General features: G+C 39.4%; 1 protein-coding gene across 1 annotated transcript in view; it reads right to left on the bottom strand.

Annotated features, from left to right (window-relative positions):
• sei (seizure) overlaps window positions 1–15,000 on the bottom strand; it is a 164,520-nt gene that overhangs the window by 75,962 nt on the left and 73,558 nt on the right. The window contains exons 5-8 of the mRNA XM_070118775.1: window positions 14,190–14,228; window positions 9,552–9,572; window positions 2,948–3,102; window positions 2,439–2,559 (exon numbers count right to left, since the gene is read on the bottom strand). Coding sequence (XP_069974876.1) covers window positions 2,439–2,559; window positions 2,948–3,102; window positions 9,552–9,572; window positions 14,190–14,228 — 336 coding nt within the window. The remainder of the gene's footprint in view (window positions 1–2,438; window positions 2,560–2,947; window positions 3,103–9,551; window positions 9,573–14,189; window positions 14,229–15,000) is intronic.

The raw sequence follows: 15,000 nt of genomic DNA, 5'->3' as shown, positions 1-15,000 counted from the left end.
GACATCACAAGTTTAGCGGATTGGTGAAACATTGAAGACAAATATGAGTGTCACTTTGATTGAGAAGTCGAGAGGGTTCGCACATTTCCACACGGAAATCTTACTGAAAGAAGTATATTTAGCACTTTTCATCAAATCTACTTGCCAAGCCGCTGACCCAAATAGGACCATCTCGACAAATCAATACACTTCATTGCTTCCTACGACTTACGGACACAAACTCACAGCCAATCATCATAGCGAAGATTGTGAAAATCTTCTCCAGTTCTGTGGTTGGGGACACGTTGCCAAAGCCAACCGACGTAAGAGACGAGAAAGTGAAGTACAGGCCCGTGATGTAGCGAGACTGAGGGATGAAAAAATGAAGGAGAGACCACCCCAAAACGTCGCTGCACTTGAGAGGGACTATCTGAGTGGAGCACTTGGGGGCCGGAAAGCAAGGAGCGGGACTCGCGTGATCCCTCACTCAATGACAGGGATCCGTAAGATAAAGAAAGAGATAACAGGGATCCGTTAGATAAAGAAATAGATGACAGGGATCCGTTAGATAAAGAAATAGATGACAGGGATCCGTTAGATAAAGAAAGAGATAAAGATATGAATCAGCTTAGTGACAGGAACAGTTTGCAGCCCTTGGGTAGTTGGAACGTATGTCGACATACGAATTCTAGGCAATTGTCGCAACGGAGGGGGAACTCCGACTCATGACGGTTCAATGACAAAGAAAAGAAAGGTCAGGAATTTGATGTAATTCGGGGTCATTATATACTTAGGTCAGTCTTATCTAATATTAACTGAGAGGGAGGTATGGGGGAAGGGAGAGGGAGAGGGAGAGGGAGAGGGAGAGGAAGAGGAAGAGGAAGAGGAAGAGGAAGAGGGAGGGAGGGAGAGGGAGAGGAAGGGAGGGAGAGGGAGAGGAGAGAGAGAGAGAGAGAGAGAGAGAGAGAGAGAGAGAGAGAGAGAGAGAGAGAGAGAGAGAGAGAGAGAGAGAGAGAGAGAGAGAAGGGGGGGGGGAAGGGATAGTGGGAGAGAAGGCAAAGTAAAAGCAAGATAGTGAAATAGAAGAAAAGAAAGGCGAGAGAGAGAGAGAGAGAGAGAGAGAGAGAGAGAGAGAGAGAGAGAGAGAGAGAGAGAGAGGGAGAGAGAGAGAGAGAGAGAGAGAGAGAAGGGATGGGATGGGAAAGGGAAGGGGTGCTTGACATTCTTCGCGGCGACACGGGGGTAAGTATTCATATCAAATTCCTATTTTGGCTTTAACAATCAACACCATGATGATACGTGAATACTACAGTACGTGGACAAGGGCAGTGATATTATGCTTTATCGAACTGTCAAGAGGTATATCATATAAACAGATGACGTATCACTTTTGGTGAAAAGTAGACGAGAGGAAAGAAATATCTTCCTCCCCAAAAAATAATCATACACTTGAACTAGGGAACTCAAGAAAGAATCAGACTAAATACCTCTCGACATTCCAAAGCGGGAGTGACCGCGTGTATTTCTTTTCTTTCTTTTTTGTTTTTTGTCAGAGTTCCATATTGTCCAGCGACTTACATCCCATCAACATGAAGAGGATGGTGAAGACCTTCTCCAGGTCGGTAGTTGGGGAAACGTTGCCGAAACCAACACCAGTGAGGGCAGTGAAAGTGAAGTACAACCCGGTGATGTAGCGGGACTGAGGGGTGAAATGTACTTCAACTGAGGGATGCGATGTACCGAGATTGAAAGGAGGGGAGGGGAGGGGGGTACTGGGGTCCACTGGGCATGGCACAATGAGACACGATAATGTTTGGGGCAAAAGGCACAATGAGAGACGATAATGTTTGGGGCAAAAGGAACGTTATGTGGTTAAGAGGAAACGGCGTTGGACGATGAAACAAAAGGAGAATCACTGAGGTTAAACTGGGGGAAAAAATGCAATAATCCAAAAATTTCATACATCCCATACATTTGATGTCAGCGGTAGAGAAAGAAGGTAAGTAAATGTGTATTTGAAATTATGGAAGAAAAATGAATCCTAAAACGAATGAGAAAATAGTAATGAAATCTCTATGCAAAACTTCAGAGTGAGAAAGGAGGGGGAATTCTGGGAGACTGATCATTTTATGGACATATAGTAGATGCTGAAGTGAGTTATTTTCTTAACTTTTCTTCAAGTTTTCAATTTTCTATCCATATACCCAACACCTTCATTTTTAGCCGACCTACTACTACAGTAAACAATCAGAAATCCTGAGAACCATCCATGTCTGAAATGGTTTGTTCCGTGGCAGGACTTTTGACCGCTTCTGTACAGCTACCTCCCAGGTTTACACCTCGCTTTTATATATTTATTAATTGATTGATTCATTTTTACTAATCCTGACACTTCGTCACTGGCCAACGATGGTCAGCCTGAGCGAGAAATACAGTGAAAAGGAAATGTTGACACTCACCCTCAGCGTCGGCCCGCCCGTACTGTTGCTGTAATAGTACTGGTGCGTGGCGTTGGCGAGGTGGTCCAGCCATCCGATCTTGTGGAGGAGCCCCGGCCGCTCAGCGTTGCCAATGGCGTACCTGTATGGGTTGAGGTGAAGGGAAGAGAGAAAGAGGCGAGTGAGAATTTTTTTTTTTCAATCTGATGATCTATGTACGCTAACATGATTCCATGAAGACTAGATTTGAATTTCTGTTGGTCCATGTAGACGTACACGGCAATTCCATGAAAAAAAATACACGGCAATCCTATGACGAATAAACAGTAATTGAATTTCAGCTGCCCCGTGTGTACGGTGATTTCACAAGAACACCCATTCATGAAACAGAAACAAGTAGTGCAGGGAGACATTTCATTACCCAGGGAAGTTGAAAGGAAATATTTAGAAAACCTGACATTATTCGTATTCAACACAGGGGAATATGCAGCGAAATGCCAAGGCCGCAGGGGAAAAGAGGATAATCTTACCAAATACACGCGAGCCAGTGAGCGATGAGCGCAAAGGTCGCCATGAGCAGGAGCAGGACCGCCGCGCCATATTCGGAGTACCTGTCGATCTTCCGCGCGACTCTGACCAGACGGAGGAGCCTCGCCGTCTTCAGCAGACCGATGAGGGTTGTGGTCTGGAGTTCAGGAACGGCAAGACAATCAGCAGCGGTCTTTGGTGCGGCGAAAAGACCAATACGCGAAGTGTGGTCCAAGGGCTTCGTGAGGTCGCCACTGAGCCAGGTCAAGAATATCACGCATTTGACCTCCTTGGCCCAGCTTCATGGCACTCACAGGCCACTTGAAACCAGACCTCACGTGATGGCTTGATAAAAAAAACTAAAACTACTTCCAGTGTCCTTAAACTCGGAAAGACTGGGTATTGTGCAATTAATAATAGGAGTTTAAAGTTATTGCCTCTTAGTTTATCAGCACTGATGGAACAGAATTACAATCAATAATAAACTTGACTTCTCCCTGGATTACTTTATGCATGTAAGTTTATCTACTTTGTTACAGCTATAATCTTTATTCCTTTATCAGTTCTGATTCATAAAATGCCAAAACATTTTTTTAAGATAGTGAAATGTCATCAGACTGTATCATATCTGGACAAAGTGAAAACTAATGAAAATACGTATAATACAAGATGCAACGTTTGATGTATTGGAACTGGTTATCCAAAGAGGTGATAAATACACAAAAATATTTTAGAGTGATTGATTTATGACACTAACCATGAGATGGGGATCAAGGCCAATGGTGCAACAGAACCACATGTCCTTGACTGCAAGTTGCAAATGAATGACTTATAGGAAGACAGATGAAGGCAACTATAGTAGCTTTGAGTACTCATAATGATGAAAGAAGTAAAACCTCCCACATAGCCTAGGGAGGAGTACATGCAGTATGGTTATTTTATCATTACTGTATCTTTTTTTTCTAGTACTTATTTCCGCTGATCCATTCATCTGTACTGTTCTCATGGAAATTATGGTTCAACCGAAACAAGCTCTAGTTTGTGAAGGAACGGAAAACTTTTCGCTAACTGTATGTTGACAAAGTGACGTATGTGGTAGAGCAGATAACATCACTTTACTCTCGTGTTTGGGTTAAGCATTCAATACTGAGTGATAATTCATGACCCTCAGGCAGTTTGTGGTTGACATTCTGGGCAAAAGAGAAAGTACTGCGGTACATGTAGCAGTTTTAAAGGCTACTGAAGAGGGATTCATTTAAATACTGGACTGATGATGTCTACAATGGAAGTATAGGACTTCTATAGGACTTCCAATCCTAAACTACAAATTTTTATAGCCTTAGCTACTACAGTAATAGTTGAGGATATGGTAATTATTCAAGCGATATCAGTTAGTCATATTGGATACAGATATGTAAGGGATGTTTTAAAGAAAGTCTTCAGTGTTGTGTTGAACTAGTTTGGACAGCTATGATTGTGTTATTAAAGATTTTTAAAAAATAGATATGGAAAATTACGAAGAAGGGAAATACCGGGCCCTTAAAACCTTTAATTCTAACCTTCTGCGACATGCCCGTGCTAAAAGGATAATATTCGAGGTCACCAATCACAGTCTGTCATGAGAGCATAACACTTGGTCAAAAAAATTAGGGGCTACGGACACATTCATTATTCGACGAGCATTTAAGAAAAAACTATTAAGAGTTTTATTTTAATGTATTTTTTTTATGCGTATTCATTACCATAATTCTGGTATGAGGTTTGAAGAGAAACGCAACAATTGAAAATAATAAAATTAGTCAAGTGAAAATACGCAGTGACAGACTGGGATTGCTACCAAGTGTAAAAAATAGGGAAGGGTGGCCATACCTCATTGTTTTATATTCCATTGACAAAGTACCCAACTTGAACACGATCAGTGACAATATAACGGATGCGTCCAGAAAAATAAATAGAACATCAAATGAGAGAAATTCACTTACCAAATCCACTGCTTATCATGAGGTTTGATTCAACAGGATTAGCAAATGGCAGACGAACATGATCAAGAGGGCTTTCCTGGACGCAACCGATATTGACGAATAGATATTCTACAGGAGGGTATTATGCCCAACACATGTGGGTTTCTTTTTCCTTATATAATTTGAACAATCTCTGGTAGTCCGGGGCATATTATTCTACACATTCATAATTAGTGATGAGGGTTCTACTTGGCGAGCAGAGCAACAGAAGAACTAGGACGCAAAGAGTCAATCGACACCTGATTTGAAACAGAAAAATGTACACAAAAAAAAAAGAAAAAAAAAAAAAAAAGAAAAACAAGAGTATCAGTTTCATGAAAAAATAGATGATACAAAAGAGCTCCAAAGTAAACCATGATAAACACAATTTTTTCAACACAAGAAAAGAGGGAAATATATAAACAAGTTGACTTCTTGCGAAAACTTTCTTATAAACGCCATGTTATATTTTAGAGACTGAAAACCTACAAAGCTCTTTCTTGCAAGTTATTAATAGCCCATTGCAAGTTGAACGAAATCTGCTGCAGTGCTCTAACACACAATTCTATAAAACTTTACCAAGTCCTAACAGCCATTCTCTGCAGTTTCATCAAAGCAGTCAAAATCATTTATACTCTGCAATAAAACAAGAACACGAAAAGAAGGAAACTTAATGCGAATTAAACACAGAGTAACGACCACAATTTTAAATCCTTATTTATTGATATTTTGAACATGGTCTCCAGAGGGGTCTGCTAACTAGAAAAAACCCTCTGGCTAACTACCAGTAACGACCATTTACCTATTCCGTTGGTGAGTTATTATTCACTCCATGGCCTATACCTTTCATTTTTTCACGTTTGCTTTATAATTATTTTCTTAAATGGAGTTACCTGTTGTTACTCAGCAATATGTATCTAACTGATATATTACCAAGTACCTAGACCTTCAACAAGCCAACAGTTATCACATCTAACTGTAGCGCAACAGACACCCAATGCAAAATGGTCTTATAATTATAATTACGGAACAGAATGTCTCTGATGCTGGAAAAAGACGGAAATTATATAGAACACGTTTAATTACATGAATCTCATTATCACGGTGCTAATTAAAGAGCAGAACTTCGCTTATAACAATATGGTTGTTATTTCACTGTCCAATTATCAAATCAAATAAATTTTGGAAAAAAATAGGTTTGTAGGTGACTACAACCTTTCGTGTGATGAGATCAACTGAAACATTATGACTGATATCTATTTATTTGTCATTAGACTGCAGATGTGTATCCAAATCTATTTTCTAACGTATATACCCTAACTGAAGTTTTAGGATCTTCCAAACAGGAACGAAATTCTGCTGTTATTGTACACACAATCATATGTGTGTGTGTGTGTGTGTGTGTGTGTGTGTGTGTGTGTGTGTGTGTGTGTGTGTGTGTGTGTGTGTGTGTGTGTGTGTGTGTGTGTGTGTGTGTGTGTGTGTGTGTGTGTGTGTGTGTGCATACAAATATATGCATATATATATATATATATATATATATATATATATATATATATATTTATATATATATGTATATGTAACACGCATGTGCACGTTTGTGTATATCGATGTACCTGTAAAAATCCTGCATATTTAATTTGTATTTCCTGATTGGCTCAAGACAAGTTCAGATCTAAACGATTTTCACTAACCGATTCAACAACTTGCGTAATTTCCTGCAATGCAAACAGAAACTTGATCTACCTAAGTTATCAACGAAAACATTTACTAATGTTTAATTGCAGCTTTATTTTACTATATAATGGCTCTCGGAACACATGGTCTTAAATCATGGTTATTTCCAAGAACAAATCAACAGCATGAGAGAGAGAGAGAGAGAGAGAGAGAGAGAGAGAGAGAGAGAGAGAGAGAGAGAGATAGAGATAGAGATAGAGATAGAGATAGAGAGAGAGAGGGGGGGGGGGGGGAGAGAGAGAGAGAGAGAGAGAGAGAGAGAGAGAGAGAGAGAGAGAGAGAGAGAGAGAGAGAGGGAGAGATAAATAGATATACAGAGAGATTGAGAGAGAGAGAGAGAGAGAGAGAGAGAGAAGAGAGAGAGAGAGAGAGAGAGAGAGAGAGAGAGAGAGAGAGAGAGAGAGAGAGAGAGAGAGGAGGAGAGAGAGGGGGGGGGGGGGGGAAGGAGAGAGATATAGAGAGAGATTGAGATAGAGAGAGAGAGAGAGAGAGAGAGAGAGAGAGAGAGAGAGAGAGAGAGAGAGAGACAGAGAGAGAGAGAGAGAGAGAGAGAGAGAGAGAGAGAGAGAGAGAGAGAGATCCAACAACGGCTGGCCACGAAACAACACAAGTACAGTGTAGCAGCAAATTATAATTTCGATGACACAGAATTACGCTATTTGAGAAGAAAAAGTCTGCTCTTATATATGCTCTAGCGCGTAAAATATGGAAAATGAATCCATAATTCTGTATCACTAATATATAAGTCAGCATATTCCCTCGTTTTAGAAATACACAAAGCAAAATATTATAAACGAGATTTACACTGTGCAGCATAAAATATTATGCACCAACTTTCCGGAAATAAATTAAAAAGAAAAAATAGTCCTATTCACTATATTACCAATCTAGCAGTTAAATGATAACTTTAGCTACTTTCCTCGAAATATTTCAGTCCAGAAGCATATTAACGCAAGCTCAAATTTGATAAACTACTAGCACTTTTGATGATAAATGATAAAAAAAAAATATCAAGAACTACTTTTGATTACCTAGACTGAATTCCACATCTAAATTTAATTCATTAGATAAAAAAACAATACTTTAAAACATCCGAACTTGTGCATGCGGAAGCTAGCCATCTAGTAGACGAATAAAAAATATATATATATTATAATAAGCTGCCATGATATACTATACGGATTTTTTTCTTCAATTTTATAACCACTATTGGTACATCTGTCCGATAGATAAGATACATCGAAGAAAAATAAAAAATAAAAAAAATTGTTTGATACCAATACCAAAATGCAATAATTTGGGTATGAACGATAACCAGATCTACATGTAGGAATCAGTAAGAAAGGCGAACGAGTCTGTCCTATGGAAAAATATTTTCATGAAAAAAAATAACGATTTTAACAACTGCTCTGCAAGTGAAAGCTTAAAAAGGGTCTGTCCGCTGCTCGCCATGAAGGGAGGGCCGAAAAAGAAGGGTTACCAAGCCAGTTAATATTCGGCTGAAGGAAAAAAGGGACAGACAGATAGAACTACATGATAAAGACGCGGTTGTAATCTCTGTATTAAATCAGGTTTACACAAAGCCTAAGAAAAATAAGGAACAAACTATGCTGAGACAGGCAAGTACCGACACAACTACGAGCCACACTACATCCTGCGCAGAGCAGCGTGAGAGGACACCTGAGGCCTGAATTATTTCTCTGACAGAACAATGCGTGCTGGATCTCCCGCCCTTCCGTTCCCCGAGCGGCGCCCACGGCCGGGGTGCGCAGGCCACCACGGCCGTGCGGCGCAGCTTTCAGAGGTGCGACAAGGGCCGAGGGGAAGATCGCGCAAGTATGCTTCTTCCACTGATAACTTCTCTCGGAATGTGTGCCCCGCCCCTCCTCCATCACCCCCGACGCATGGAACTGAGATGCTGCTCAATGGGCGTCTGAATTCCGTGATGAGCAAGAGCGACGCCGGTGCAAGGCCTAGCTATTTGGTCGAAGGACGGAAGGCACTCGAAAGAATGATCTTTGGCTTTAAGAACAAGTTTACTCTTTAGTGAGCCAGGCTGAGAGGCCCTGAAAGTGACACATGATGCAGCTAGTGTCTGTTGTTCTGCCAGGTCTGAGACAGAGGATGGACACTACCAACGTTCACCGAAATACTCCAGGTTATGTAGAATAATATGGCTACCCGAATTACCTTCTCATTTTCCTGGATTATGCATGGAAAAGTAAGAAAATAATTAGTATTTTTTTTTTACTTCGATAGCGACAAGAGGCAGGGTCAGGCCAAAGATGAAAGAGCAAAGCAACGGGTCAAAATCTTGCAGGGAAAATGTTGACCCGCTGCCCAGCCATGCACTGCTGGCAAGAAGCTAGCACGTCTCCGTAGACTGTAGAGCACGGCGCATGCGCAGTCAGTTACCCTGCTGAGTCCTGTGCACCCTTTCAGGATCGTCGGAAATGCAAAATAATGATTCAACACTTATGGAAATAAAAAAATAAAAGTTTAGGACAAATAGACAAACATCCGATCAATGTCAAACAGGGTGTCAGAAAACCTAGCAGGGATTTTCATGGTGGATCTAAGTGAATGATTTAACTTAGTTTGGGAAAAAGGTGAACTACACTTTCATGATTCTGAAGTGACAAACACATTTTCGTAGTGTGACCTTTGCTTACAGATGATTAAACAACAATGTAGTTTACCCGTTAACAGGTGCAGTAAATGGCTTAACTATATGGGTGAGGCAAACATTGTGATCCTTAAGTAGTGATTAATTTATTAATTAGTACGTAATGGATCATGTTGCATGTTGCACATAGTAGGTGTCATGAATCACATGTGCAACTCATGAAAGCTTGATATGTAATTTTACCTTTTCATCTTCTGTCTCCTGCTGAAAAATGTCAGAAATACAATTAGTACATTCAGATATTGACAAACTATTATTATGGCGAGAGAAGTGTGGTCGTAAAGTAAATGGGAAAAGAGAGAGAGAGAGAATAGAGAGACCCATGTCGAGCGAACAGCAAAAAGCTCGTTTTCTTTGGCCATTACCGTTCACTCCCTTTATTTCATTTTTTTTTTTAACTTGTTTCTTCTGTTGATTCATTCTTTCTACTGATATATTCCCTTTTTGTTCTTCAGTTCAGGGTATTATTGGACCTATTTTTTCTTTTCTTGCCTTATTATTTAAACAATGATTTTTCCCTTCGTCATTTAAAATAATAATATTTTAACACTATCTTCTGTTTTTTATATACCCAGAATAATTAAAAATTAACATTAACAATTATTTCCTTCTTCTGCCTTTACTCAGTGCCCCTTGAAGTATTATAAATTCCCATTTTCTTCTATTTCCCCTATTTAAAAAAAACCGCCATGTCTCTCGATTTAACGGTCCGCCGGCAAACGGGAAGCAAGGCCGTGGTTTTATAGTCAGAGATGCATTATCTTTACAACTCTATTATCGTAATCCGAAACATTTTTGGTTTCGTTTCAACTCTGCTGAAAATGTCTGAGAGTTTAGGGGAAACGAGCCCAAAAGTTTAACGAGAGACTAACTTCGTAATAATAACAGAATATCATGGCTTTATTGTCATTATTCTAGTATTAATATTCATCATCATTATCTACATCAAATGATTATTTTCATTATCTGCATCATGTACCAACCGTGAAATTAGTGCGGGAAAGTAATTTTCTCTCATTCATATCTGACGTTTATTTTTCCCACACAACAAAATAATTTCTATTCTATTCAATACATACCAAATTATCTTCAACTTCGAACGGAAATTTTGAATTATCACTCGCTAGTCACACAGAAAACTTTCTTTTTTCTTTTTCTTTCTTTCACTAATAAATCAATGATAAGATTAGATACGTTTTGACATGAGTCTCCCTCCTCTCTAGACCACTTGAATGTGCCTCATCTCAATACAGGAAAAAATATATATACATACGAACTTTACCTAGCTGTGAATGATAATACTATAAACTAAAACCGTTACCTATTCACACACAAAAGAAGGAAAAGAAAAGAAAAGAAATAAAATGCTACAGAAGAGGGTTTTGAACCTTTCTTCATATATATATATATATATATATATATATATATATATATATATATATATATATATATATATATATATATTTTTTTTTTTTTTTTTTTTTTTTTTTTTTTTAACTGGAAAATAATTTTGATATAAGAAATCATAATACCCCTATCTTCACATTTCACTGGGAACATAACTATTGAAGGGAATAACCGGCCATGCCAATTAACATATATTTGTATATCTAAATGTCTAAAACAAAGTATGCCTTCCTGCGTCACTAGAAAAAATATAAATAGACACATAAAACATAGTAAATGTGGTGCTCAGTCATATCTCAATCTAATATAAATGACAAAGTGTTGACAAGGTGATGACACATCCAAAGTCGGGCATGTCTAACTTTTGCTATTGCAATAGAACACGACATAGCTTGAAAAGTGATAAGCAGAAGGCATTGCGAAGAAAATTATAACCACTATGCTCACTGAATGGACATATATATTCATGTATCTGTGCACAGAAAATATAAATAGTAATAATCTAACTCAAAATATTTCAATATCATAATACATTTTTTTTTTCATTTGATTTGCAAACATCCTTACAATGCAAAACTTATATGAAAGAATTACCAACTGTTTGCTGCTTTTCGAAGTAAGAAAATGGTGACGGATTCATAATTATACATTAGTAATGTTATTTTTTTAAATCATTAATCGCTGAAATTTTATAGAATGAATATATTTTAGTTGAATTCTTATGAGAATTAACCATATATTCTGATAAAAGGTTTATGTTCCCAAAATTTCAACTAGAAAATGAGAATACATTACCTATATTTATCATGAAATAAGTTTACGTCATATTGTGAATTAAAAAAGATTTTGTACCGAGGCAGTTATCGAACTTGTAAAACAAAACACTAAACAGAGATACTCTTTTTTTTACAACTCCTGGCATGCTGTAACACTAACAAAGGTCACAATAATTCCATGCAAATTTCAGTCAACAGAAAAACGTAAAAAAGACAACACATGCTTGCTTGATTACAAGGGAAACCATCATCAGTTCCCTGGCTGAAATAACACCACACAGGAACATAAAAAAAACACCAAACACGAACATATAATATAAGAACACCAATGTCTCTCGAACATGCTCAGACGGGTGTCCTGATATCATATTCGTAACTTCAAATGGCTCCAGCTGTTCTTCTTAGCATTAAACATATTTTCTTTAGCCACAGATGGTCAAATTGGTCTGGAAAATGAAAATCTGATTTATTGCGTAACTTAGTAAACACATCGACTGGGGAATATACATAAGATATTTCTATCCACATGGTTACTAATACCGGGATGCCAATACTTTGATAGACAACTACGAAAACCGGGAACGTGTGGGGAAATTCCCTAAAAAAAGATACAAACATTTCTGGTGCCACAATGAAAAAAGATAATGATCTTCGTATGCCAATGTATGAATGCTTGGTGACTAAGCAGCCAACAGGACATTGTTTTAAGCCTTGCAAAACGGAATCCACAACAATACTACACAAATAAGCAGAGCTGTTCACCAAGCATCCCCATGAAGACATCGAAATCCAGATTTGCATTCAGACTTTTACAATGAAAAAAGAACATGCACTTACAGCAAAAATACTGGGGGTTGGGGTAAAGGGGAGGGGGGAGGAGGGAAAGAATTAGTATATAAAGGAGGAAATTACCAAAGAACATATCAAATAAAAAAAGAGACAAATCGTCGGCAAGTCCTTGTGTTCCTAAGCCGATTCTCTGTCTCACTGTGATCAACTAGGCAAGGTTTGTTGAGCTTCTCGGCCAGATGGCGTGAGTGAGGGCGAGAGAGAGAGAGCGAGAATGGGGTTAAGATACGGGTCGAACCACAAGGGGCAGTAAAAAGCCTCAGAGTCGTCGTGCGGTCTTGGGGATTTAGGTGATCACCAGCAGGATGTAGCGGAACCACGGCCAGGTGGTGCCGCGATTTACCAGAAGGGCAGGTGGGGTAAACAGCCATTGTGCTGGTGCGATCGCCACTCGACGGGTAGGTGAGGCCAGCACCGGTTACCGTTTGTAATCACACATGCAACCTCAAATGCCATCAGAAACTTGTCTAGGTGCAAACACAATCAGAAATAAGGCGTTATTCCTCCCAATAAGGTAATTACGCCAAACAGAGTGCTTGTGTCGTCAGCAAAGTGACAAGGCGATCTGATACAGCGAGGTGTTTAGCGTGATCACGACTAGGTTAGGTGCGACGCCATCCGTACACCAGTGAGATCAACAGCGGGGATGATTGACCACGGCCATGTGAGTGGCGTGGTCGCTAGCAGTAAGAGTGGGGTTGAGATCAAGATACGTGAGATGAGCAGAGGTGAGAGAGAGAGAGAGAGAGAGAGAGAGAGAGAGAGAGAGAGAGAGAGAGAGAGAGAGAGAGAGAGAGAATGGGCGAGACATGAGCATGTGGCCGGAGCCGTAGCAGGCTCGTGCATGGCAGGTATTGTGATCATTAGACCGGGCACTCGCACACAGAATACAATTGGTAGAATAACAAGTGTCCTTAGGCTGTGTTTGGTTTGATCTTATTTTTGTTTTGTTTTTTAGACTTGAGATTGACGTTAGTTCGTATCATAATCCAAAGGGGTTATTCATTACTGTGAACAAATGTTATTGCTATGAGCAAATGATTAGAAAATAACTTAGAAGTGTAATCAGCGTCCATAGACATAGGAATTTAATTACACAACATTAAGAGAAATAATTCCGCGACCGTTTTATATATTTATAAATCACCCTTTTACTTTACTGATAATTTATATTGTTAACAAAGACAGTCATCAAGCCATTCACTACTGGACAGCACTTGCAAAGCTTTGGCGTCAACGAAAGATAAATTAGGATGAAAGATTTATCGAATATTATGATAAAACTGCTGTGCACTCTTTCTAAGGATTTTATTACTATTCAAAAGTAACCTTGATCTCATAAGCGAATAGCATTTGTCAAACCAATTTCTTTCCACACATAATCATGTGACGCGCTGGGACTAGGAAACAAAAGAGCTGGCATGTCCGCAGGAATTGCAGACGAAGCTTAGACAATAATAATAATAATAATAAACGACTTTTTAAAAAGGAAAAATTAAGAGATACATAAGACAGACCTACAAACACAAGAATTCAACCAGTTGCTTTGTGGTGTGGTCCCATGGGATTCATTTACCAAATAAAAATAGGTCCTAAGTGCAGCTATGATCCAGGCAAGTCAGAATAAATGGCGCCGTCTGTGCAGTGGCCTGGACTGTTGGTCGCAGATCAGGCAATTGGTAAATCTTTGAGGCGAGTGGAGATGTCACAGTATTCTTTTTTTTTAAACTTCTCTCTCTTTTTTTTAGTAGTAATAATTACATATCCCATTTTTATCTGGAAAATTTACCTCTAAATCTCTTTCTGCTGTTGGAGTAGAAGTGTGAGGCTGTGGAGAGGGTAAAAAATAAGGTTGTTATTAAGGCTCAAAAAACACCACCACCACAGGAATGAAATCTTACTATACATACATCAACACTTAGCGTAGGGTTGGGGGTCAGGATTCAGGTTAGGAGAGGCACGGGGAGACACATGTAGACACGGAAAGGGGGAATAGGGATGGAGTGTGAAGGAATAGGGTGGGGATAAGGGAGACAAAATAATGATAATAATAATAAAAGAGAGGTAGAGAGAGAGAGGAGGAGGGGTAGGGGAGGGAAGAGGCAGGAAAGAACGCCAGAAACGTTAACCAAAGAGAGGAAAAGCCCGGAGATATGGCACTAAATAATAATCAATTAATCTAAAGAAATATACAGAAAATGAATAGAGAAACAAACCGTACAAGATACCCAACAGGAACATAAGAACAACATACCATATCAAATAAAAGGTTCAAGGTACAAAGTCGAGAAGGGCTAAAGAGGCAACAAGAGGTCGGAAGGTTCAAGCCGCTTACACATATCCTTTTACAGTTATTTACAAGAGCGGCGAAGAGCGCAAGGTCTGCGGCTAGACACAAGGGCGCGCTCCCGCCGTCCCTCTGGAGGAGGCTTTGGTCTGTCCCTTAAGGGTTCAAGTCAAGGTCAAGTACTAGTCATGGCGGTCAGGTAGGAGTCATGCAACACGACGGCTGCATATCCTTTGCTTACCTCTGATCCTGCCTGCAGGAAAGAAGAGAGGGATAAGAGTAAAATGGGGCTCAGGTCCTGACCCTCCACCGA

This window comes from Penaeus vannamei, chromosome 42 (genome assembly GCF_042767895.1).
Source record: "Penaeus vannamei isolate JL-2024 chromosome 42, ASM4276789v1, whole genome shotgun sequence".
Classification (NCBI taxonomy): domain Eukaryota; kingdom Metazoa; phylum Arthropoda; class Malacostraca; order Decapoda; family Penaeidae; genus Penaeus; species Penaeus vannamei.
The sequence above is the reverse complement of the archived record's forward strand: the minus strand, read 5'-3'. Positions and strand labels throughout refer to the sequence as shown.